The sequence below is a fragment of the Thamnophis sirtalis genome, unplaced genomic scaffold (assembly GCF_051295495.1).
Source record: "Thamnophis sirtalis isolate CommonGarterSnake01/CBP01778 unplaced genomic scaffold, rThaSir2_p1.2 scaffold_11, whole genome shotgun sequence".
Lineage (NCBI taxonomy): Eukaryota > Metazoa > Chordata > Lepidosauria > Squamata > Natricidae > Thamnophis > Thamnophis sirtalis.
The window spans coordinates 69,911,532-69,937,790 of record NW_028261391.1 but is presented as its reverse complement, the minus strand read 5'-3'; the positions used below and the strand labels follow the sequence as shown (position 1 = coordinate 69,937,790).

General features: G+C 43.3%; 1 protein-coding gene and 1 long non-coding RNA gene across 3 annotated transcripts in view; one reads left to right on the top strand and one right to left on the bottom strand.

Moving 5' to 3' along the window:
• PPP2R2D (protein phosphatase 2 regulatory subunit Bdelta) overlaps window positions 1–3,811 on the bottom strand; it is a 33,762-nt gene extending 29,951 nt beyond the window's left edge. The window contains exons 1-2 of one of the 2 annotated variants that reach the window (XM_087725989.1): window positions 3,312–3,811; window positions 3,041–3,154 (exon numbers count right to left, since the gene is read on the bottom strand). In XM_087725989.1, the coding sequence (XP_087582115.1) occupies window positions 3,041–3,154; window positions 3,312–3,318 (121 nt within the window). In that variant the 5' untranslated portion in view covers window positions 3,319–3,811. The remainder of the gene's footprint in view (window positions 1–3,040; window positions 3,155–3,311) is intronic. The other variant, XM_087725990.1, reaches the window with a different exon arrangement.
• Window positions 3,812–3,886: 75 nt separating this feature from the next.
• LOC148043691 (uncharacterized) overlaps window positions 3,887–26,259 on the top strand; it is a 34,944-nt gene continuing 12,571 nt past the window's right edge. Inside the window, exons 1-2 of the long non-coding RNA XR_015698087.1 lie at window positions 3,887–3,941; window positions 5,537–5,749. This is a non-coding gene — a long non-coding RNA (uncharacterized LOC148043691). The remainder of the gene's footprint in view (window positions 3,942–5,536; window positions 5,750–26,259) is intronic.

Sequence of the window (26,259 nt, the reverse complement as noted above, 5' to 3'; positions counted from 1 at the left end):
CTTCAGTGTGAATAAGGAAGCTTGGATGTGATCCACAAATCAGAAATAAAACAAAAGAGTAATTTCATAAGTATCCATATATAATTTAATTACTACCTCTCTTGCCACATTTGTTAAATGAATCACTGCAATTGATAAATTATTAATCCAGTTGTTAAATGAATCTGGCTTCCCCATTGACTTTCTTTGTCAAAAGGTTGCAAAAGATGATCACATGACCTTGGGACACAGCAACCGTCTTAAGTATGAACCAGCATCTCAACCTTGATCACATGGCCATGGGGATGCTACAAAAGTTATAACTGTGAAAAATGGTCATGCCATTGTAACTTTGAATGGTCGCTAAATGAACTGTTTGAGGTCGATGACAATCTGTACTGTATATTTTCAAATATGAACAATTTGGGATTAAAACTCCAATTAAATGCACAACAGGCCATTTTTGTTCAAATCGCACCTCTTACTGCAAGTTGCAGCTTGCCTCTTTAACTGCACCTCTGTATATTCTGAAAGCAGGTCTATTGCTTCCCAGATGTATAAGCAAGAGGCATCACACACGAACCTAAGTCTAATATAGTACACAGAAGCACCAATCACTTTTAATATATTCCCTCAAAATTACATAATCATCACCCAAGGCAAAGTGTAAAAAGTTACTTCTTTCCAAACGTGCATTTCTAAATATCATAAAGACAGCCTACATTGCAATCTATTATCATTTAACCCATAACTAGTACCCATAAATCAGAAATATTAGCAAATCCGGGGGAGGGGGGGAAGCTTCAAAATGCTGACCATCTTCTCTCCAACCCACCTTCAAAACCCAGTGTGTTTCAATAGGCTAGACTCTTTCTTTAAATGCAAGGAACAACTGGAGAGAGAGCAGGTTCTGTGGCCCCACTACTACAGAAAACACAACAGCACTTAACATTCTTAATAGTATGGCTTCCTAGTACAATAAGACCAGGTGATTATACATGTAATTCTGACCTCTTATGCAACATAGCTGGAATTGAACAAATATGGGTGGGGCTTTTTTCCGCTATAAATAGAACTCCAAATACTACTCTCCACATAAATATTAGCTATACTCAATAGGAAAGCATGCAGACAGCTTGTTACTAGCATTACATGGCTACCTGCTATTCAATTACAGAACTGTGTGAAGACTATCAAACGACATTGTAGTGTCTAAAAGCAATACCTGTATAGGAATGCTGTATTACTTTCCTATGAAGCTCTCTCCTCTCAAGAGATAGATAATGGGAACAGTTCTTCTACACTTACCACCATTGAAGTATGCACACCCTAATGATTCATAGAAACAAGTTTTTAAATTATGCATAAACAATAAGAAAAAAAATCAAGCATTGTTCAAATAAACTTTCCTGGACAACTGGTCACTTTTGCAAAGCATAAGTGTTCAACGAAGTAGGGAAACCCCTACATACCTGTTTATAAATACTAAATAATTCAATTCTATTTGATAAAAATCAAATACAGTAATTTGAAAAGGACACTATTTTCATTGTTAGTATTTAAAGTTATTCTAGTACTTCATCCAGACCACACCCTGCATTATTCTCTCTTTTCCTGCAATAGGTCTAAACTCCAGCAAAGTACAAGTAAAATCAACATCTTTCAGACAATATAATTTTAGAAGCTGCCTGTTTTCAAAAATACATTTGAATATATCATAAAGATAACCTGAACTATTACAGTTCCAAGAAGTGATGCAAAGAAAGCAAACCAGCAATTGTGAACCTAAGGCAGTAATTTGCCTGCTATTCTAAGTAAATTTGTCAGGTAATAAATACCAGTGAATTTAGTTTATGTGTCTCAATTATGTTAGAGGCTAAACTATTAATACTGGTAAAGGTTTTTGTTGCTCTAAACTGATCAGCTTAATCAACATATTAAAGAGTAAAAAAATCTGCATTGCCAGAAAGAGAGTCTCGTGTTTTAATTGTTTATATTAAAACCGAACAGCTGCATTACCAGTTAGAACCAGGCATACTGACAGCTATTATTCTAATCATTCCTGCATCCCTTTCTTACCATTATCCAATTCTAGTGTCGTTTCTCCCGAACATTAAAAAAAAAAGCTTTCTTTTGAAGAGAGGGGGCAACAGCTTAGCCAGACCCTGCACCCCCCTCCACTCTTTCCCCAAGGACCAGAGATATGGGGGGGAAGGAATTACACAAAAAATAAGCAGGCACACCTGTACTGACAGATTGATGAAGTTTTCTTAAAGTGACCTTTGAAAACTTCATGGCCTCCAACCTAAATCACGGAAGCTACTGGAGAGCATCACCCATTCATTATCCCTGCCGGCTTCGTAATTGAGAAAAACGGGGGTCTCGATACCCTGCAAATGTCTTGGGTGCGATTTTTTTTTCTTTTATTGCAACTAGGGTTGTATAAATCAGGCTGCATTTGTCCTTAAAGCAGTGTTTCTCAACCTTGGCCACTTGAAGATGTCCGGACTTCAACTCCCAGAATCCCCCAGCCAGCGAATGCTGGCTGGGGAATTCTGGGAGTTGAAGTCCGGACATCTTCAAGTGGCCAAGGTTGAGAAACACTGTTCCTAAAGGCACCCAGTCATCAAAGCCAAGACTTTCTGCATCTTCACCCTTGACAAGCAGTACTTAATAAATACTTAATAAATAAATACTTAATAAATAAATACAAACAATACTTAATAAAGGCAGCTGGGGGGGGGAATGACACGAGGGGATCCTCCCAGCTGACTTGTTTCCTTGCAGACGTCTCATTACCCAACTAGGTAACATAATCAGTGCTGGTTAAGCGTCTTTCTGGCTTGCTGGAGAAAGGAGGAACCGTTCAGCCCCGTCACGTGGCCGGGGATTAAAGCCCAAAGGGGGAAGGAAGGAAGGAAGGAAAAGGGATTCGGGGGTTGGTTAAAATAAAGAAAAGGAGCTATTTCAGACCGAAAATCCTGCGGGAGGCGGAGGGGGAAGAAGGGAAGCGAAGGCCCCGCAAGCGCCGGGGGTCGTTCGCGGCGCCGCCGCTTCTTACCTTCCGCCACGTCCTCGTCGATCGCCCCCTTCACCTGCGAGAAGCACCACTGGAAATCGTTGCCGCTGCCGCCGCTGCCGGCGACGCTTCCTCCGCCGCCGCCGGCCACCCCTGCTGGGGATGAGAAGCGCCGTCAGCGCCGGCCAAAGCTCAGCCTCTCCGCCCGCCCAGGAGGCCCGGATGCCGGCCCGGCCTTGCCAGCCGTCCTCGGAACCGCTCGGCCCCCTCCAAAGGCCCCGGGCCTCCCTTCGCCGCCACGCGTGTCCCTTACCTGCCATGTTGCGCGGCGTGAGGCTGGCGGAGACCGCCGGCTGCAAAAGCCCGCGGAGCGGAAGGGCCAACGGGGACGGAGGGGAAACCCGCTACAAGCGCCTCCTTCGGGGGAGCCGCTGCCGCTGCCGCTGCTGCCGGTGGAGCCGCGGGTGGAGGAGCGGCCGCCGCCGCCACAGCCAGCGCCGCTGCCGCCGAGGCCGCCGGAGGTTCGGGGGTTTCAAAATGGCGCCCATTGCCGGTCAGCCTGATCCGGTGACGTCATCCTCCTGCCAGCCTCCGCCGGCCGGGAAAGGACGACGCGCCCCGGGACGACGCGCTCTCTGGGAGGCTCCGGCCGGCCTCGATGGGCGGCTGGCGGGCGAAGGGGGCGGCGGGAGAGGGAGAGGCGCTCGGGGCTTCGAGGCCGCCGGCCTTGCCGTCCCGCGCGGGCTGAGGGGGGTTTTCCCCGCGGAGCCACGGAAGGAAGCTGAGGCGCCCTTTCGCCAAACCTCGAGGACGCCGAACTCACGCCCGCAAATCTCGCCCGCCCGCGAGAGCCCGCGGGACTTGGGATCGGCCGGGGAGGGCGGGGCTTCCTTTTGGCCCCGCCCCCTGGAGCTCAACCCGGTCTCGCCGCCGTCAGAGTCAGGTGACCAGATTCTCAGTACAGGGGGAGACCTTTGACCCGGGGGGGGGGGACTGTTTATTAAAAATTTCATACGGAGCAACAAAAATGTTCATACAACGCAAAAATAGTATTGTAATATTTTTTTTCTATTTCAACATAACTACAATTGACAAATATAAATTGCAATTGCTGCTAAACATCAAAATTTTCATCTCGTGACCATGAGGATGTTGCAATGGTCGCTAAGTGTGAAAATGGTCGCTAAGTGTGAAAATGGTCGCTAAGTGTGAAAATGGTCGCTAAGTGTGAAAAATGGTCATCAGTCACTTTTTTCAATGCCATTGTAACTTTGGTCACTAAGCCCATGATACCACCTTTCTTGCCACAGTTCTTAAGTGAATAACTGCAGCTGATAAGTTAGTAGCATAAGTGAATCTGGTTTCCCCATTTGATTTTGTCAAAAGGTGATTATATGACCCCAGGACACTGAAACCATCATAAATACGAATCTGTTGCCAAACATCAAAATTTTGATCGCGTGACCATGAGGATGCTGCAACGGTCGCTAAGTGTGAAAATGGTCGCTAAGTGTGAAAAATGGTCATCAGTCACTTTTTTCAATGCCATTGTAACTTTGGTCACTATACCACCAGGACACGGGACAAATTGTTATAAATTGTGACTGTCCTGCCGAAATTGGGATGTCTGGTTACCTTACGTAAGAGGCGGAGGGGAGGGGGGGAGGGTCGTCTTGTTATGGATTAGCCGCGTCCCCCCCCTCCCTTTCTTTTCCCCTGTTCAACAGGCGGCTTCGGCTTTCTAAGCTGCCGGGAGGGAACAAATCGCCTCGCCCCGAGCTGGAGAATGGCCTTTATGAGTCGATTCCGAGTAACTTCACGAACCCCTCCCTCTCCCTAGCAACCCTGGTGGGTCCTTATTTTGGACAGAGAGGTTTGAAAAAGGGGTCAAATCATCTCCCTCCAATCCCCAACAGGGTCTTTTCAACGGTTCCAAGAAGGCTCCACGCCCGTTTGCACCGCTCAGGTGGCCCTGACCACGCAGATAAACCTCAAAGGGGCCTTAGAAAGAACGCAAATGCTCAGCTGCCTGCAAGGGGTGTAAACCCTCCTTCCATTCCCTCCAGTCGGAGCTGAAGAAGCTTCTGGCGTGAGAAGCGAAACGTCTTCAGGAAAAAAAAAACCCAAGGAAGCCCAATTGCCTCTTGGGGGGAAAAAAAAGAACACCTTTGGGATTGTGGGTGTTTCCTTCCCCAACTTCCCAGCCCAACCTAAAACCTGATGGTTCCCTTCATCTCTTCCATCATCTCTGATTTTGCTCCGCTCCTGGGACTAAAGCTTGCCAGGTGCTGCCATCTGCTGAGGCTGCCTTTCTTAAAAAAGCAACAAACAAAATAGAAATGTCTCCGGAGAGACTCGGTCATTGAGGTCACAGTTGTCCCAAAGGTGGGGACAGACCACAGCACAGACGATGATGACCTGGATGACCGAGAAAATCTTCATAGACATTCTGCTTATTGCTAATAGAATCTCCCCGTCCAGAGGAAGGATACGACATCGTCTATTTCCAGTGTACAATGCAGTCTTTCTTTTCAACAGTTCCAAGAAGGCTCCACACCCATTTGAACTATCCAGGTGATCCCGAGGACACAGGTAAACCCCCCAAGACTCTAAAAGGATGCAAATGACCAGCAGTCTGCAAGGAGGATAAATCCTCCTATTCTTCACCATCCGATCAGAGCTGAAGATGCGCCTTCAAAGAAAAAAACAAGAAAGTCTAGTTGCCTCTTGAAAAAAGCAAGATCTTCAAAGGTAATCCTTTCAATCCGAATGCTGCCGTTCTCGGGGATTTCACAGGGCTGCATCTGTGGGGTTTTCTGGGCAATAATATGAAAGGGTCTTGTGGCATTTTTTTTATTACTTGTACATCTTTTCTTTTGTCTATGTGTGTGTCTTCAAATTAGTCCATGAATCTTGCGGCCAAGTCCATGTGGGTTTTTTGGCAACACTGTTCAGAAGTGCTTTGGCATTCTTCTGGGATCCAAGTGCTTAGACATTTCAATCAACCTTGCTTTAGCATTGGGGCAGCATAAGCTGAAAATGGAAAATTAATCACAAAATTATATTTCTTTATTATAAAATGGCATTCCTAATAACTGAGCTAAGCATTTGCTACAAAACATCGTAGGTTAAGATTTGTGAAGTAAGTACGAGGTACACATAATGCCTTTACCAGAAAATGTCTGACATTAAGAGCTGTAAACTAAAAAAACAAACAGTATTTAATATTCATAGACTTATTAATTAAATTTATATTCTAAAATAGCCATGTGCTTAAAGTTGATAAAACTAAGAGTTACAGATAAGTTCATCTATACCGCTATAAAACTAACTATATTCAGGTAGTCCTTGACGTACAAACATAACTGAGCTCAAAATTTATTTTGCAAAGTGAGACAAATGTTAAGTGAGTTTTCCTCCATTTTATGATCAATCTTGCCACAATTATGTGAATCACTGCGGTAGATAAGTTAGTAACATGGTTGTTAAGTGAGTCTGGCTTCCCATTGACTTTGCTTCTCAGAAGGTGATCACATGACCCGGGGACACTGCAATCGTCATAAATATGAACCAGTTACCAAGCACTCAGTTTTGATCATGGGGAAGTGGCAATGGTTGTGTGAAAAATGGTCATTAGTCAGGTTTTTTTCAGTGCTGTTGTTTACAAGTGAACTGTTGTAAGTCAAGGACTATCTGTCTAAATAGGTCTTTAACTCTATATGTTAGTCCTTTGGGTTTGAAAGACACACATTATTGTGCAGTTTATCTGACAAGGAGGTGCCTCTGCAGGCCCACTCTAGAGATTGATGGGGACACTGGAAGTCCATTGTTGTAGTAACTGTGGGTGTTATTCTGTTATGCCTCTCACGGGTTTCTACCAGTTTTGGTACTGCCTGTTTTCAAACCCAGTGGAGATAGCGCAGATCCCCGCAACCTGTAACAGCTGATAGGCGATATTCTGGGAGGCCGATCCAGCCATCAATCAGCTGCTCATGCTAAATCAGGCTGTGCTGAAGCTGACTAGGCTGTTTTCTCTTTGCTCCAAGGAGGCAGGTTTTTTTTTCTTGTTTTCCTCCCCAAAAGCTAGGTCCGTCTTATAGTCCGGAGCGTCTTGTAATTCGAAAAATATGGTAATTGTTCCTGGCTATTAGTTCCTCTGTATTTTATATGCTGCTTCAAAGAACTTCAGAAGTTGACATTAAAACGTGTTGACATCCAGGCCCTTTTGCAGTAAGTTTTAGTGTGGTGTTCATAGGAAACCGTAATTCTAATCCTGCCTTAACCACGAAACCAGATAGTTGACTTTCAGCCTGTCACTTTTTCTCAGCTCAAGAAAGGAGGTTAACTGCTTGTAAAAAAATGCTGCTAAGAAAACTGTATGGACAAATTGTATCTGGAGTCAAGACTGACTCACCTCCCCACCACTCACCCCCCCCCCCCAAAAAAAAGGTTAGCTAGAAAGCAGACACTATTATAAATCTACAACTCACACTCTTAAGACAGTTTGGGCCTCTGATCAATCTCTGTTCATTTTGCATTCTTTTATGGAAGTTTTAACCTGACTATATCCTATTATCCCAAAGTCAATCGGCAGTCCATTTAAACATTTTTTTTTCCTCTGAAGTTTTCTTCCACGTTGGTAACATCCACTAGCAATTAGTGGCTAGTTCTATTGCTAAAGAGATAATCTGGAACTAAGTATGGATTTCCGGACCCAAACCTCCATGCTTGCCTCCTTATTTCAACATTTGAAGTGTTGCAAGGCATTTAAAAGACACGATGATGTAAAGGTGATGATTATACCTTAGCTTTTTCAAGGTCAACTACATTCTATGCCAGTGTTTCTCAACCTTGTCAACTTGAAGATGTCTGGACTTTAACTCCCAGAATTCCCCAGCCAGCGAATGCTGGCTGGGGAATTCTGGGAGTTGAAGTCCAGACATCTTCAAGTTGACAAGGTTGAGAAACACTGTTCTATGCCAATGAAAAGAGAAGTAGACCAGATGTTATGCCATTAAATTCTGTAGTTTGTCATGAAGATGAATCTTTTTTATAAATTAGTCATAGGTGTGAGATGACATCCTGGATTACGAAGCAAAAGGGAGAAAGACCGCCATCATCCCTCATTTTTTAAAAATACCCCAGCTATAACCTAGATCTGCTTCTTGTTTAACACTTAATGGTTCCTGATTAAGAAGAGAGAAGAAAAGCAAAACTGAAGAACTACGTCCTCCTCAATATGGCTGGATATAATACCCAGTTAGTACTGAGAGATGCTGTGAGGAGAATCAAAATTTCCACCTCCTGTTTACAGGTTTTAAAACCAGAAATTAATGTTGGGTTGTGGGGAGGTGCGTTAGGCAAAAGCAAAGTTGTATGGCAAAGGCTATTAGACACACAGAATTGGAATTATCCTGAACAAGGTGGGATGCTGAGTTCTAATCCCACCATGAACGCCATGACTTTGACCTAGTCCAGTGTTTCTCAACCTTGGCAACTTGAAGATGTCCGGACTTCAACTCCCAGTTAGCCAATGACAGTTATATAGAGTATAAATACACATTGCTATAGCCTAAATCAGTGTTTCTCAACCTTGGCAACTTGAAGATGTCCGGACTTCAACTCCCAGTTAGCCAATGACAGTTATATAGAGTATAAATACACATTGCTATAGCCTAAATCAGTGTTTCTCAACCTTGGCAACTTGAAGATGTCCGGACTTCAACTCCCAGTTAGCCAATGACAGTTATATAGAGTATAAATACACATTGCTATAGCCTAAATCAGTGTTTCTCAACCTTGGCAACTTGAAGATGTCCGGACTTCAACTCCCAGAATTCCCCAGCCAGCATTCGCTGGCTGGGGAATTTTGGGAGTTGAAGTCCTGGACATCTTCAAGTTGCCAAGGTTGAGAAACACTGATCTAGTCGCTGTCTCTCAGCCCAATCTACCTCACGTTGTTTTTGTGGAGAAAATAGGAGGAGGCAGAATTATTAGGTATGTTGGCTGCCTTGAGTTATTTGTTAAAATACTAAAAAGCGGGAAATAAATAACATTATCCTTTTTTTGAGAACGTTTCCTCTTTGAATTAATAAATATTCCGTTTTCCGGATGAAATGGGACTCAGAGGTACATTAGAAACATGTTTCTATACCACACCCACGGTTTAAGCAACCTCATTTTCTGGTTTTGCCCAACTTGTTGAACCACAAATGAACTTTTACGGACTGAATTTGCACAATGGTACTAAGCCGAAAACAAGTTTTCCTTGATTGTGCTTCAGCATGTCATGGAAATATGTTTCCAGTGCCTTAAGAACTGTAGGAGGCTGAGATTGTAGCCTAAGGATAGAGATGAGTTGGCTTCCAGTTGCTACTGCATTTTCATTCTCATCAGCCGTAATCAGCATGGCCTTTGGGGGCAGGGGGGGGGGGTGACAGGACCTCGGTTCCCCACTTGCTGTAACTTAAGCAAACCAACTGTTGAAAACAATGAGATTTAACACAGGTCATATTATTTTAAATTATGGAGATATTAGTAAGAGAATAACTCCAGAGCATGTGCAAAGAATAGCAATAGCAATAGCAATAGCAGTTAGACTTATATACCGCTTCATAGGGCTTTCAGCCCTCTCTAAGCGGTTTACAGAGTCAGCATATTGCCCCCACAGTCTGGGTCCTCATTTCACCCACCTCGGAAGGATGGAAGGCTGAGTCAACCTTGAGCCGGTGAGATTAGAACCGCTGAACTGCAGATAACAGTCAGCTGAAGTGGCCTGCAGTACCGCACCCCTAACCACTGCACCACCTCGGAACAGAACCCATGCCTGTTCAGAAGTATTAGGGCTTCTCAGGTGGATCAGATGTTACAGCTCTCAAATGGATTTAAACCATAGCACTTTTCCATAAAAGTGTTGCCCTTTTAAAATCCCGTAATAATACCTCTATCCCTAGTGAAGTGCCTTGTGGTAGAAAGAACCGAGTAGAGATATATTTAGGATGTATTCTTATACACCAAGACCATTTCTTTTAATGTAATGAAGGGTAACCCTTGATGTTCGGTGAAAATGATATTCATTAGTCTATCATAGACCTGCTTGGATCAGGAGATTTTTAATAGTGTCTCAAGGGTAATAAAATGTACATGAATGTGATAGAGCATGCTCCTGTTTAAAATATAATGTATTATCGTGGAGGAAAATTGTCTCCTGTACACTAATAGATAGGTGCAAGCATAAAATCAAACCCCAATTTTCCCTGCTTGCTGTCGCGCTGGCATTATAAATAGCTTGTGTGAAACCGCCCCAGGCATTCCCTTCCTCTCCCTAGTGGTGAGGCTTATATAATGGTGGCTGTATAACTCATATTCATTGTTATGCCAAAGCTCTGTATATAAAGCCCACCGCTAATATATCAAGAAAACATAACATTTGCTATAAAATAAATTACGAGATTTGATATAGTTGTCTCACTACAGTAGATAAAAGGTGAGGGCATCATTACTGACTAATTGTTGCCAGGAATTCTTCAAAGGTTATGAGATGGTGCTAGAAGCACAACAATTTAAAAAGAATTTTTTAACTACGTTCATCTTCCTAGGGCGACGGCTGGCATTAAAGTGATCAGGTATGCTGTAAAGTCTTCTCTACTGCTGTTTTAAATATTGCTTATGATTCAGTGTCACCTGAAATACCTTCGTTCAGCATTCCAGCAATATATATGCTATAGTGACGTAGTATATTTGGTATAATAAGGACTTTCTCAAAATGTTACAGCTGTTGTTTCTTGAATCTGAGCTTATTCATAAAATCTCATCGTTCATTTTATGTAAGAAGATCTTAGAAACTCCCTATTGTAGAAAATAAGCTACTACTTAAACCTGTCACGTATAACTTATGTTCATGAGAACAATAGGTATCAGGTATTTGTTTATTTGCATGCTACATTTCTTAAATTAAATGCCACCATACTGGTGAACTGTGAAATTCATAGAAACAAAAGTGTCTGTGAGGACAACATAACCACAGTATGGAATAACCAGTTGGCCTAGAGATGGATTTTTTTGCAATGAAATGAAGCACACTGGGCCAACTGGACACAATTCCTTGTGCCAGTCAGAAGAGACTACATGTGTAGCAAGAAGCAGGCGGGGGGGAAAGTTGCCTTTCCAGTGAGTTGGAACCAGATAGAGAGTTACACCGTGTCTTCGTGCATGTGAGAAGTGATCGGGGGTCCTCTACTCGTGCTGGTGCAAACTGTTTTCCAAGCTCAGCACTGCACAATTTCTTTCCACCTACAAATGCATAGCCCATTCGCAATAGCAGCTTAGCCAGTGGAGAAACCAGTTGCTTTACCTATAACAACCAGCACATTTGCAAATCCAGATACAATAATGCAAAACATGGGCAATAGGGATAGGATGGGGATTGGCAGATTTTAGGCTGGCATTGTTTGGTGCTGAGTCAAAGATGGGTGGAGAGCACTCAGTAGTAACAAAGGGGGGAAAAAAAACAAAGAAAAGAGAGGTGAAAAATCTAAAAGAAATCAGGACTTTGGAATTATAATAGTTTTGACTACTGAACTAGTAGGATGACGTAGGCAGAACAAAAAGCTGGCTGATAAATTTGGAAATTGAAAATTTTCTGTGAGTGATTTTGATCTATGATTTCCAAAGCACGTGATATTTGGAAAGGTTTAAAAACCTTTTGGCAAAGTTGAGATGAATGAGATCTTGGCAAGGCTATATTGATCTCATGAGTTGTCTATTTAGAGGACCTTCTTTGAGATTTGCAAAGTACTTGTCTTGTTTTCTAGCTGATGACCTGATTCCAACATGCCAGAAGGGCACAGCCCCATTTGTGTTGTATTTCAGATAAATGCATTTCTACAATTGGTTACAGTTACAGCTTCATAATGATTTTATCTAATACCTGTGTACTCTTAGTTGACAGCTGGAGAGGGCCAACATATGCTGAATCTGCAGAATGCTTTGAAAGCCTCCTATTGCATTTTGTTTTCCATTTATTATTGCACCTTTCTGTTAGTATGAAATTTCCCAAGGCCTGAGACAGTACGATAGTGTACATTTGCTGAGCTCAAGAATGATGTAATGAAAAATCAGTCATCACTAATAATTAGAGCAGTGTTTCTCAACCTTGGCAACTTGAAGATGTCCGGACTTCAAGTCCCAGAATTCCCCAGCCAGCGAATGCTGGCTGGGGAATTCTGGGAGTTGAAGTCCGGACATCTTCAAGTTGCCAAGGTTGAGAAACACTGGTCTAGAGTCTAGAATATCCTGTATTTAATGTGGAAAAAACAACAACCGCCCTACCCAAAATCTGAAGCACTGAATAACTGACAATCCTACTTTTCAAGTTCTATCCTGCTGCTTCGCTTTTTCACCAATCTCTTCAGCAGGGCCTTTTGTCAAAGTGATTGACAGCAGTTTGACTATCTGATTATGATGCTGGAAAAAAAATCTTACATCTTCCTTCCTTTGCTTGAGAAAGAGAAGGAAAAGCCGGCCTCATTTGACTGCTCAGATGCTGAAATGAAGGGGAATAGAAGGAGTAATTCTCCTCTCTATCAAAATGAAAAACATCTTTTGTCATACTAAGCCGGTGCAAAAGGGAGGGTTTCTTCTCCTCCTCCCTCTTCAGTCTAAAAATCTGTGTTTCTCCCAAAAAAATTAACCTTCTATTTTGTTCTCACTTCCAAATAAAAGGGTGTTTACCCAGAAAAGATTTAGCATATATCTATGTAAATAAATGCTACGTTTTTCACCTCTGTTGTAGCAAGAAGCTTCTATATTGCATCACTTATCTCTGGCCTTGGATGTAGTAAGACTCCACTCCTTTCATTTTTGTTTTACTATTTATGCTTTATTAAAGTAAATAATTTTCAAAATTCCTAGTTCCCTGCATATTACTTTGACCATGGACCAATCTTTCTGCCTCCCGATAATTTACTTCACAGGGTGGTTGTTATGGAAAAAAATATTTCCTGTTATCTTTATTGCATTTAATTTGACAGAATCAAAACGTGTAGTCACAAGTACTTCCTCTGATGAAGGCACAGACGGACAAATAGTTCCAATAAAGAAGAATATTTGTAGCTCAGGGTTGAAGTGTGGGGTCCTTGGTGATCTCTCAGCTTGGTTATTTTCTTGCCGATGTTTCATTACGCAACTGTTCTGTCCCCTCTTCACGGCTCCTTAACAAACAGTGAGCAGACAAACTTAAAGGGAACTTTCTCTATCAGTTCTCGGCTCAGACTGGCTTCGAGCCCAAAAATAACATAAATAGAGTCTCTGGCCAGATAACGGAATGAAAACAAAACAACTCTTACAAGCAGTGCACTTCTCCAAGTGTAGCCTTGAATAAGGGTTACAGGAAACACAAAGCACTTATCCAAGTGTATCAAGCAATGTTGTACGAACCAAGGAACATTGACTCCTGCGACTAGGCCGTGGCAGCATCCGTCCTTTTATCTCCAAACCTGCCCCTAACAAGCCCCAGCTGCATAATCAATCTTGTATCCCGAAAAAACTCACAGCAGACATCTGCTGAGTCATAACACCCAACTATGTAACAACATCATGTTAACTACTGTAGTTTGGGTAATGAAATACTTGCAAGAAAACAAGCAAGCTCAGACAAATAGTATTTTAGTTCTGACTCCGCATTCCCCTTTTGTATTTTTGATTCTGGGAACAGTTTGGGTATTAGCAGATTCAAGCTAGAGATGTTCAGGATTTTGATGAGATCATCCAATCATGATGATATTTTCCCCCAACAGAAAATACATGTCTTGGGAAAGTGACTAAGGAAATTAAGTTATAGGAAGAAAAGATCTGGAGAGAATAATGAGAAAAGGTGTGGGAAGGACTTAATGCACAAAGAATGAATATCAGCTGGAAGGGAAATAGGAGGCATTTGAAGATTTTACACAATGACTCACTTCCATCATCATCGGGTTGTTATTAGAACCCACAGATTTATGTATAGGATGCATATAGTAGGAGAGGGGGGAAAAAATCCCCTTCTCTTTGAAGGCCAAAATGGATATCCTGTAAAAGCTAAAAAAAAAAAACCTAGGAAAGAAATTTGGAAACACAATCTATTGACTTCATCCTGGTGAGGAGAGCTTTGGAAATGACTGAATTTTAAGCGTATTCTACTTAGCAGCAAAATAGGTTTTTCTCATTTAATTTTAAATCTCCTCCCCCCTCACCAACTAATGGTGGGAATGGAAATAAGAGGTCTCTAAAAGACACGTTTCTCCCAATTCCACACTTAACAGACACAAATGAAATGCTATTGCTAACATTTGGTGGCAAAAAGGCTCCCTGATGTTCTGAAAGTAGAGGGGCCTGTGATTGTAGGGAAAGTCTGGGATCCCAGGAGGTCACTGTGCCTCAGATAGGCGGGTGTGAGTCCCTTTTTGTGAAATGGGGCCTTGGAGTTCAGGTGGGCCTTTTTGTTACGTACCTGTCTCCCTGCTACGTTTCATCGGCCCTGCCGGAGCTGCTAGATATGTTAGCTGGATTGGCGGTTGATTTCCCCAGGCTTTTGATCCTGGGGGATTTCAATCTGCCTTCCATTGGCGAGACATCTGAGTCAGCTCGGGAGTTCATGGCTTCCATGACGGCTATGGACCTAACTCGGTTAATTCAAGACCCCACCCATAATGGGGGACACACGCTCGACCTGATTTTTGTCTCTGGGCAGTGGATGAATGATCTAGATTTAGGGGATATTTCTATCCAACCCTTGTCATGGTCGGATCATTTCCTCATCAGGCTTGACTTCCATACTGCTACCTTTCATCGCAGGGAGGCGGAACCGACTAGATGGTTCCGCCCCAGGCGCCTGATGGACCCTGAAAGGTTCCTGATGGAGCTTGGGACTTTCCCTGAATCCCTTGCTCACAACTCGACCGAAGCCCTAGTGAAATCCTGGGATAGGGCGGCCACTGGGGCCTTGGATCGCGTTGTGCCTTTGCGGCCTCTGACCTGGTGTCGATCCTGGGTAGCTTCCTGGTTTACCGAGGAGCTCCGGGAGATGAAACGCCAGAAAAGACGCCTAGAGTGTGGTTGGAGGGCCAGCCAGTCCGAATACGATCAAATTCTACTTAGTGGTGATAAAAGTGGCAAAACGGCAACATTTTTCCGCTCTTATCGCGTCCGCAGATAACTGCCCAGCCGCCCTGTTTAGGGTGACCCGCTCCTTACATAACCAAGGAGCTGGGAAAGACCCCTTGCAGGGTAGGGCTGAAGAATTTGTTCAGTATCTGCAGGATAAAACCGCTCAGATCCGGACAGGCTTGGACTCTGACTGGGTAGATTCGGGTGAGTCGACAGGGATGAATCTTGTGGAGACCATCTGGGATCAGTTTGACCCTGTGACCCCCGAGGGCATGGAGAGGATTATGGGGAGACTCAGTGGTGCCACTTGTGTGCTGGACCTCTGTCCCTCTTGGTTAGTCTCGGCTTCCCGGGAGGTGACATGAGGCTGGCTCCAGGCAATTACCAATGCTTTGTTGAGAGAGGGGTTCTTTCCCACCCCCTTTTAGGCAGCCTGCACTGGCTGCCGGTTGTCTTCCGGGTGCGATTCAAGGTACTAATTATGACCTTTAAAGCGCTCCATGGCTTAGGCCCAGGGTACCTGCGAGACCACCTACTGCCACCAGTAGCCTCCCACCGTCCAGTGTGATCCCACAGGGTTGGCCTCCTCAGGGTGCCGTCGGCCAGACAGTGTCGGCTAGCGACCCCCAGGGGGAGAGCCTTCTCTGTGGGAGCGCCTTCCCTCTGGAATGAGCTGCCCCCGGAGCTTCGTATAATCCCCGACCTCCGGTCCTTCTGACGCACCCTAAAAAGTTGGCTTTTCCAGCAAGCCAGCCTGGCCTGAATCAAAACAAAATCAATTATTGATTATTGTTAATTTTAATCAATTTTTTAAAAATGTTATTGTTAATCTTAATTGGGTTTGTTTTTTGGATATTCTATCGATTTTTAAAAAAACTTTTGTAATATGTGTGTTTTTTTAATGTTGTACGCCGCCCTGAGTCCTTGGGAGAAGGGCGGCATATAAATCCAATTAAAAAAAATTGTGTTGTCATAGACCGATCACTCATTCTGAAGTTTTAGATCAATAGAATTTAAACGATCTATAGAGCCACCCGTTTTGTAGCTGCTAATCTGGATGGTGCACAAAACGGAGATAGAAACGTCCAAACCATAAAATAAAAAACAAGTAAAAAGTCAGTGAAATTAGTTTTAGACAAATGAAGGGGCAGAGGGTAAATTAAAATGGACATAGACGTTGGATGGATCCAGATGATTTGTTGAGTGAGTGAAATTTCCCACATCATTTGTTGGTAATGCAGTCAATATTTTAGTGAAGGAGTGGAATGTTGCGTCAAGCTGGGTGATCAATACTCCTGCACCCAAGATCCCTTTATGTTCTAATAAAATCAAACTGTCCCTTGATTTACAGGAAAACTCAGAACTCTGAAGCAGAGACGTCAGCTGGAGCCCATGTAGAAAAACTCCCAGGCCAAATTAGATTGCCCATAGAGTGAGGCTCTGTTGAATTGTTTTATATCAGAAGAGGCAGCCCATGGAGTTTTTCTCTCTGTGCCACATTGCCTCTGCACTGAATGGAATCACCCTACCAGCACATTGAAATGAGGAAGTCAGAACAATCACCGGTGCACCCTGAACAAATTGCACTGCCTTGTGGTGCAGTGGTTAGAATGCAGCATAACAGAAGTTGGATTCAGCAGGTTCTGACCACTTCTGAAGAATCGGTAGTGGAAATTTTGAGTAGTTCGGAGAACCGGTCAATACCACCTCTGGCTGGCCCCGCCCCCATCTATTCTCTGCCTCTCGAGTCCCAGCTGATCGGGAAGGAATGGGGATTTTGCAGTAACCCTCCCCTGGAGTGGGGTGGGAATGGAGATTTTGCAGTATCCTTCTCCTACCACGCCCACCAAGCCACGCCCACCAAGCCACCCCCCCAGAACCGGTAGTAAAAAAAAAAGAATCCTACCACTGAAATATAAGTCACTGCTCACTGCCAGGAGTTTGATTCTGATCAGCTCAAGATTGATTCAGCCTTCCCTCCTTCCAAGGTAGATAAAATGAGGACCCAGATAGTTGAGGGCAATATGCTGACATTTATAAACCTAGAGAGTGCTGTGCCTTATGGGGTGGTGTATAACCTAAATTATATCACTGTTAGCAATTGGGCCAGACTCTTATCTGTCCTTTTGGCATTCTTTTCAGCTTTCATATTTCAAAGGTACAGATGGCATATGGATAGGAGCATATTCAAACCTTGCTTTCCTGCCTGATTAGATCAGCCTCACACTAACCTCTCAGCAAAGGAGGAGAGTGTTTGGAGCCGTATCTCTTAGGAATACGAAGGCAGGTTTCTGTACTTTGGTTCCCCCAAAAGCTGCTGCCCACAAAATACAAGAAGTGTGTGTGTGTGTGTGTGTGTGTGTGTGTGTGTGTGAGAGAGAGAGAGAGAGAGAGAGAGAGAGAGAGAGAGAGAGACAGAGAGAGACAGAGAGAGAGACAGAGAGAGAGACAGAGAGACAGAGAGAGAGATTGGAGCTCTCTAATACAGTCTAAAAGTTATGGAAGAGATTTTTGTGTGTGTATAAATTGAGACTCAAGAGTTAGGAACTACTAGGATTCTAAAGGGATGAGCACCTGGGATGAAATCTTGCCTTAAGGAGTTGATAATTGAGAGAATAAGCATGAGAAGTGGGGAAGTTTACAAACTTTTCCAGGTGTCAATAAAGGAAGAGATTTGTAGGGTTGAAATGAAGGGCCTTTGGTGCTTTGGGTAATGGAACATCTGCAAGAAAACAGACAAGCTCAGAGAGCACCAAGGATCTCTTCTCCAGGTGTGTTGAATGACATTGTTAAGCAGGGGTGAAATCCGACCGGTTTGGACCAGTTCAGGCGAACCGGTAGGGGTGATTTGAATCAGGTCGCTGAACTGGTAGAAATCACCCCTGGTTGGTCCCATCACCACTCACCCTTTCTGACCACTCCTATATTTGTTGCCTTCACCACGGGACCCAGCTAATCGCGTCGCCAGTCGCCTCGCCCGCTCAACTCATCAAAGGTGATGTCGAGTTGGCCACGCCCACAAAGTCACAAGACACCCCTACCAAGCCACGCCCACAGAACCGGTAGGGAATATTTTTGAATTTCGCTACTGTTGTTAAGGGAGCAGAAGGAAGGAAGCCAGTGCAGTTGGGCTTTAAATAAGGGACTGGTTCCACTTTTTGTGTTAAAGGCATCTGCACAGATTTAGTGGGTTCTTCTGATGTTGCAAACATAGATAGCAATAGCAATAGCAGTAGACTTATATACCGCTTCATAGGCCTTTCAGGCCTCTCTAAGCGGTTTACAGAGAGTCAGCATATTGCCCCCAACAATCTGGGTCCTCATTTTACCCACCTCGGAAGGATGGAAGGCTGAGTCAACCCTGAGCCGGTGAGATTTGAACCGCTGACCTGCTGATCTAGCAGTAGCCTGCAGTGCTGCATTTAACCACTGCGCCACCTTGGCTCTTGATGATGATGAAAAGGTGTAAGGATTTATTTATTTATTCAGCCTATGGCTTCTACAGAGGTCATGCAATCACTGATATACAAATTTAGTTTAAATAAAACGTACTCAAAGACACAGGCAGACCTACATATGTGGAGGATACGAGATAGGAGATAGAAACACCATAATACGGAGTCATGGAATTGCAGTGGGACAGAAGTTATAATTCTCTTATCTGAGGAAGCTCACCATCTAAGCTGCCTCTGGTGTGGACTGCAGTGAGATCATCTCAGGCGCCTTGAAGTTTCCCCAGGGACATTCTTGAACTGAAAGGACCTTGGCCAGCCCATTCTTGCCTACCTTCTGAAACGCTGAAAGTCGACTGTAGACATCGAGGCGGTTGTAGAGACAAGCATTTATTTAAAATGTATAATAGTGCCATCTGCTGTCTACCGATGTAGGCACTAGAACAGTGTTTCTCAACCTTGGCAACTTGAAGATGTCCGGACTTCAACTCCCAGAATTCCCCAGCCAGCGAATGCTGGCTGGGGAATTCTGGGAGTTGAAGTCCGGACATCTTCAAGTTGCCAAGGTTGAGAAACACTGTCCTAACCACTGCTGGGGAATTCTGGGAGTTGAAGTCCAGACATCTTCAAGTTGCCAAGGTTGAGAAACACTGCACTAGAAGCTTTTACAGGTCGACTTAATCCATGAACGGCAATATTTTTCTGAGACCACAAAGCAATTTATATGCTCACTCGCCAGATGACACCTCTTATTATAGATACGACATGGAATACTTTATACTTCCGTTTACCTTATCAGAGTAATAATATTACGACAGTTGGCATCCCAGCACGTTCCACAATATCTTATAATTAAGAATAACCGGACCTAATGCTTCTTTGTCAGGTTAATATCTAGAAGGGAGGAGGGTGAACTTACATAGCTACAACTACAATTAATTATTGCTGGATAAGAAAAGGCACTCGGGAAGACTCTCTGCTGTTTCTTTCAGTTTTGATTGCCTTCGTTGTTAGCAATCCTATTTTGGAAGAAACAAAAATCAAAGCCAGATCCAGGATTTAAGTTAAATACAGTAGCCCTCAACTTAAAACCACAACTGAGCCCCACATTTATGTTGCTAAGCGCATACATTTGTTAAGTGAGTTTCGCCCCATTCGACCTTTCTTGCCACAGTTGTTAAGTGAATCACTGCAATGGTTTAAGTTATTAATCTGGCTTCCCCATTGAAGTTGCTTGTCAGAAGTTCTCAAAAGACAATCGTGTGACTCTGGGACACTCCAGCAGTCATAAATATGAGTCAGTTTGCCAGGGGTCTGAATGATGGTCATATGAATGCGGGAATGGTCATAACAGTGGTGAAATCTAACTCCCCCCCCCCCCTCATTGATTCTATTTGCGTGGCTTGGTGGGAAAAGTCGCATGACTGGATGGCTGTGGCCACCTTTTTTTCACTTTTAAAAGCATTTTTTTCCCTGCCTTTTGGGGCAAATAGACAGGAGAAATAATGCTTTAAAAAGGCGGGGGGGGGGAAAGCTTCCGATGATCGTGCAGCTCCCAGCTGAGCCGCGCGATCATCAAAAGCTTCTTTTTTTAACCACCAGTTCGCAGAACCAAGGACAATCGTCCCTACTGGTTCAGCCGAACCGGGAGGATTTCACCCCTGGGTCATAAGTGTGAAAAATGGTCATAAATCACTTTTTTCAGTGCCGTTGTACCTTTGAATGGTTGCTAAGGACTGCCTATACCAGTGTTTCCCAACCTTGGCAATCTGAAGATGTCCGGACTTCAACTCCCAGAATTCCCCAGCCAGCATTCGCTGGCTGGGGAATTCTAGGAGTTGAAGTCCGGACATCTTCAGATTGCCAAGGTTGAGAAACACTGGCCTATATAAATATGAGCTCTGGAGAAGAGCACAAGAGGACAAAGAATTATATCTAAATAATACTGCAGAGAGACTATCGAGCTATTTGTTTAAAACGATTATGGAAAACAAAAGAAAGGTTTTAAGCAAAGAGAGGCACATCAAAAAAGTCAAGCATGTGCTTACTTGAACCCGAGGCAGCCATAACTCACAGGTGGCCCTGAGGATCTGGTGTCCCTGAGGCTTCTTCTCTAGAGGAAGAGTTGGAAGTGACTAAATCAGTGTTTCTCAACCTTGGTGACTTTAAGTCCTGTGGACTTCAACTCCCAGAATTCCCCAGCCAGCTATGCTGGCTGGGGGATTCTGGGAGTTGAAGTCCACAGGACTTAAAGTCACCAAGGTTGAGAAACACTGGACTAAACGACCAAAATGCGAATGACTAAAGAGGACATTTGGAAGAGGTGTGCACTTACATGTGTGAATGCATTTTGGATCGTTGTGGAGAGTTGGAACTTGAACTCAGGTGAAGTAATTATGCAATCAGGGGTTTCCTTGTACAAATATTGCATCCGTATGAGACTTCTGCATCTCTCATGAAACACTTTTGCAAATGCAGTTTCTTGCCGTGCCAGTTTTGTTAGTGACCAATTGATTACGCAGTTCATGCCTTGAGAAGATGCAATATATGTACTGCTATGCTTCCTTATCTCTCTCTGCAGCGGAGTTCATGGACTATTTGTCAGAATATCAATGAGAGGCTTGGCACCCGTTGTATATCAAAGATACTACGGTGTGTTGCCATTCTAGGAATATGTCTGCAATGTTTTCACAGCTGCTTTTCCTGTGTGTTTATCTTGCTTTCTTATCAGTTATAAAGAAATTCCTTCTTTGCTAAACCCTTTGCCAATATATAACAGGCTCTACATTTGTGACCAACTTCTATATGTTGAATGTTGAATGTTTATTTTATTTATTTATATTATGTATCCCAGTAGCTCTTGCCTTATCTCAATGCAGAACACCAATGAGCCACTACAATCTGATATCAGTAGTTGGTTCCTCTCTGGAGGTTGGTGTTTATCTACCACAGAGCCTGTCACATAGACCCATAAATTATTCCACCCCAGGGATTCTTTTCAGCAAATCATTAAAAAAAACAGAATTCCTTCTACATCCATCTCTCTCTCTCACTCTAGTCCCTAACCCATCGCTAGAATGCATCGATGTGAAAGCATGAAATCAGGCACATATGCATCCATGGTGGAGAGGTGGTTGGGGAGAGCATAGGAAGGAGCCAATGGCAAAAGATATAATGTTACAGTACTCCGTTCATTCCAAATATGATGGAAGTACACTAAGGTGTTAGCTTGCGTTATGTTGTCTTATAGCCCATTTACTCATTTTGGGGTTAACATGGTTATAAATGGGAAGCCATGTTTAGACAACATTGAGAGTGTGGGAACTGAGTCTGTAAGAGTAGGGCAAAGAGGATAATTGTCTCCGGCGAATTGTGTACCTGAGATCAATCCTCAAACAATTATTGATTAGAAAGCAAACGGATGCAAAATGCTCTCGGTAGAACTTCATTCACAACAGATTGTTCTCTCCCAACAGAAGAAGACAGTTTGTCCTTTTTAGTAGGTGCTTGGAAATACTTACTAAGCTATGGGCTGAAACCACACGATGCCATTTCTATTTCCCATGAGTCCCGACACTGAATGTGCTAGTTCATCGAAATGACAGCATGGCAATTGCACCAATGTGGTGCACTAATGTGGTGCAAGCTCTGCTCCTTTTGTAGATATATGTGCCGACACAATATTTAAAAGGGGTGGAGTTTGCATTATGATGGCGTGCTTGTTTTGCAGGTGCCTGCAACTTAGTCCTAATGAGCACTAGTTCCTTCATGCGCGTGTGTGGAATCATGCTGCACAAACAAAGATGCATTGCCGTGGCATCTTTGCAATTTGTCTCTCCCCCAGAAGATCAACAGATTAACGGAGTCGAAGGGGACCTTATAGATCATCTATTCCAACCTCCCGCTCAAGCAGGAGACCCTGCACCATTTCTGACAAATGGCCGCCAAATCTCTTCTTGAAAGTCTCAAGTGATGAAGCTCCCACAACTTCCGACGTCAAGCTGTTCCATCGGTTGATTGTTTTCACTGTCAGAAAGTCCACAAATTTTTGTTGCTAAGCAAGACCCTTGTTTAATAGGTTTTGCCCCATTTGACGACCTTTCTTGCCGCAGCTGTTAAGGGAATCTGTCAACCTCAAAGCAAAATGGTGCTGATGAGCAAATGTTGCTGCTTCTCCATCGCCAAAGAGACCGGGGGGGAGGGGGGAGCTACCTGTAGAAGGCCGGTTCCAGATAGTAGACAACAACAAGAAGCCAGATCTGTCAGCCATCTGTGTTACGAAGGTCCGGACTGATGCTAAAACAATATTCCTCCGGGATTGGGTGGCCTATAAATTCATTAAATACAAATACAAATACAGTTTGGACTGCTAATTGGACAATATGATTCGAACTAATGAGGGGAGGGGAATTTGATTCTTTAACTATACAAGACCCATGGGGATTAATTAGAGTTGTGTGTTGCTTCGATTTGTGCCAATATGATGTATCCAATAGTCTTTTAATAGAAAGAGACCGGAAAGTTTCACGTCTGCCTGTTTGATTGGTTTCATCAGTCAGGACACTGCAAACATCCTAAAGAAGAACCAGTTGCCAAGTGTCTATATTTTGATCATGTGACCATGGGGATGCTGCAATGGCCATAAGTGTGAAAAATGGTTATAAATTACTTTGTTCAGTGGTGTTGTAGCTTTGAATAGTTCACATAATGAACTGTTTTAAGTCAAGGACTACCTGTAGTTTTACTGGAAGACTTATGAGAAGAAATTAGATGGTGGTATATATTTGTTTCCTTTTAAAGCAATGGACAGAGAACTTTATATTTTCATGCAATTTAGTATGCACTGTATTTTTCGGAGTATAAGACGCAACTTTTCCAACCAAAAAAGAGGCTGAAAATCTGGGTGTGTTTTATACACTGAATGCAGCATTGTTAGCCTCCCAAAACTCCGCCCTCTTAATCAAAATCGTTGTGCATAGCCTTTAGGGGGCTTCCAGAGTGCTCCTGGGGGCTGGGGAGGGCAGAAATGAGTGAAAAGCCTCCTAAAACCCCCTAAAGGCTATGCATGCCAATTTTTTTTGACAAAAATGGGCCTGCTTCCATGAAAATCACAGAAACACAGCCATTTTTGGGAGGTCTGCAGAGTGCAAAAACTTTTTTTTATTTGCCTTTTCAAAATCCTGGTGGGTCTTATACTCCGGTGCGTCTTATACTCTAAAAATATGGTAATACAGAATTAAGCAAACATTTATTTAAGATACTAAAGGGCTATTCCTGGATTACACTTTTTTTTTGCTCTGTCCTCGATGGGACATCTGTGTAGACTAGGATGATGTTTCTTATTATCCATTCCAAAATCTTGGGAAACAAACATTTCTTAACCTTGAAATGATTTTATTGTCATCTGACCAAAACAAATGTTTCTTAACTTTTAATATTTCTTCTGCTCTCTCTCTCTCTTTTGGTAGAACTGGACAGAGCATTCCAGGCGCATAAGATTAGTTTGTCCTTGGGAAACTCCAGGGTGACGAGGCCTTCAAAAAGGGCTGTGAATAATGGTGGTTAGGAGCCTAGTCAAGTTAGTGAAAAATGAAAAAAAAGAAAGAAAATCCACTTGCTGTAATCTCTTCAGAATTCTCTGACTGACAGAAGAGACCTAAAGCCTTTCTTTCTTTCTTTCTTTCTTTCTTTCTTTCTTTCTTTCTTTCTTTCTTTCTTTCTTTCTTTCTTTCTTTCTTCCTTCCTTCCTTCCTTCCTTCCTTCCTTCCTTCCTTCCTTCCTTCCTTCCTTCCTTCCTTCCTTTCTTCCTTCCTTCCTTCCTTCCTTCCTTTTTGCCTTATTGCATTCTTCAATATTAAATATTCTTTGATTACTGTCTCATTGCTAGGTCAATTGTTAGGGCAGTGATCAGATGCCCAGGCGATTGGTACTTCTGGATTGGATCCAGAGCCAATGAGCATTGGCATAAAACACAAGCAGAGGTGGCTATTCAGCAGGTTCTGACCAGTTCTGGAGAACTGGTAGTGGAAATTTTGAGTAGTTCGGAGAACCGGTAAATGCCACCTCTGGCTGCCCCCCCCCATCTATTCTCTGCCTCCCGAGTCCCAGCTGATGGGGAGGGAAGAGGCATTTTTCAGTAACCTTCCCCTGGAGTGGGGAGGGAAGGGAGATTTTGCAGTATCCTTCCCCTGGAATTGGGTGACAATCAGGGGTGGATTCCAGCAACCATATTTTATTCCACCAATGAGATAAATGGCTAGTAAGAAAAAGAAATTATTAAAGTGATCTCAATTTAAAAACTTCATTTTAAAAATCCCCCAAGATTTATACCAGCTGTTAATATATATGTATTTTAACTCCAAAGAGCCATCGGGTGGTGCTCTTGTTCCTTCCTTCCTCCTAAAGGGAGAATTCTTTGGTGTTAGAAATGTATAAGAGCTATTTGAACTTTGAGGTCTTTTAGAGAATCGGAGTCAGCCGATGAATCAACACCCAGACACGAAAGAACTTAAATGCTTAAAATATTGGGGAGATTCATCATTCCAGTCTAGATTCTTTTCATTGGGTTTTTTCTTCTTCTTCCCTTCGGTTTCTTTTAAAAGAGTGGGGGTGGGGGGGGATAGAAGGTCTATAACACACCAAGAAACATCACTGCATCTATTTCCACCTAGTCACAGGTTCCAGCCAGCGAGCTGAATACTAATGTGGAAACACCTCCGCTTCGAATGGAGAAACTTTGCTGACCTGTTAAAAGGTTAAGGATTCGTTTTTACTCTTGGTGAGAAGGCACACTCAATTGCTACCTGCTAATTTGGAAAGCTCAGTGATGGATTAGTAACTACAAGCACAGGAGGTCTGCGATAAAGAATACAGATAAGCAACTTGGTGCAAAATGAATTTTGAAGAATGCTTTTGATTAGCATTTCTGTTTTTTTTTTCTCCTACATCAAGTCGAGGGCAGCTCAGCTGGAGGATTGGCAGTGCTAATTCTGAGCCAGCATTAGATACTGCGGAATTTCTCTTGCAACCAGCCTCAGACCCAATGCGTATACCACATTTGGATTATAAGACTCACCGGAGTATAAGACGCACCAAGATTTTGAAGAGGTAAATTTAAAAAAAAAAGTTTTTTGCACTCTGCAGGCTTCCCAAACCCTCTGCATGGCTGGTTTTTTTTGGGGGGGGGGTGAAAAACAGGTCTGCAGAGAGTTTGAGAGGCCTGCAAAGTACTCCTGGGGGTTGGTGGGGCAAAAACGAGCAAAGAACAGCCCATTTTTTGTGAAAATGGGCCCATTTTTTGCAAAAAAAACAGGGCATACATAGACTTTAGGAGGCTTGTAGAGTGCTTCTGGGGCTGTGGGGCAGGGGGGCAAAAACAAGCAAAAAAAAAACGGGCCATTTTTTATTGTTTTTGCCCTCCCCGGCCCCCAGGAGCACTTTGCAGGCCTCCCAAACCCTCTGGATCTTCATTTTTGTGAAGGGGGCGGGGTTGAGGGAGGCCAAAAATGCTGTATTCAGTGTATAAGATGCACCCAGATTTTCATCCTCTTTCTGAGGGCAAAAGGGTGCGTCTTATACTCCGAAAAATATGATAATTCGGGCTTTAAATCTTGGGACCTCTTAGAGGCTTGCAATCTGCCAGAGGCTTGAGAAATTGCTGTTATT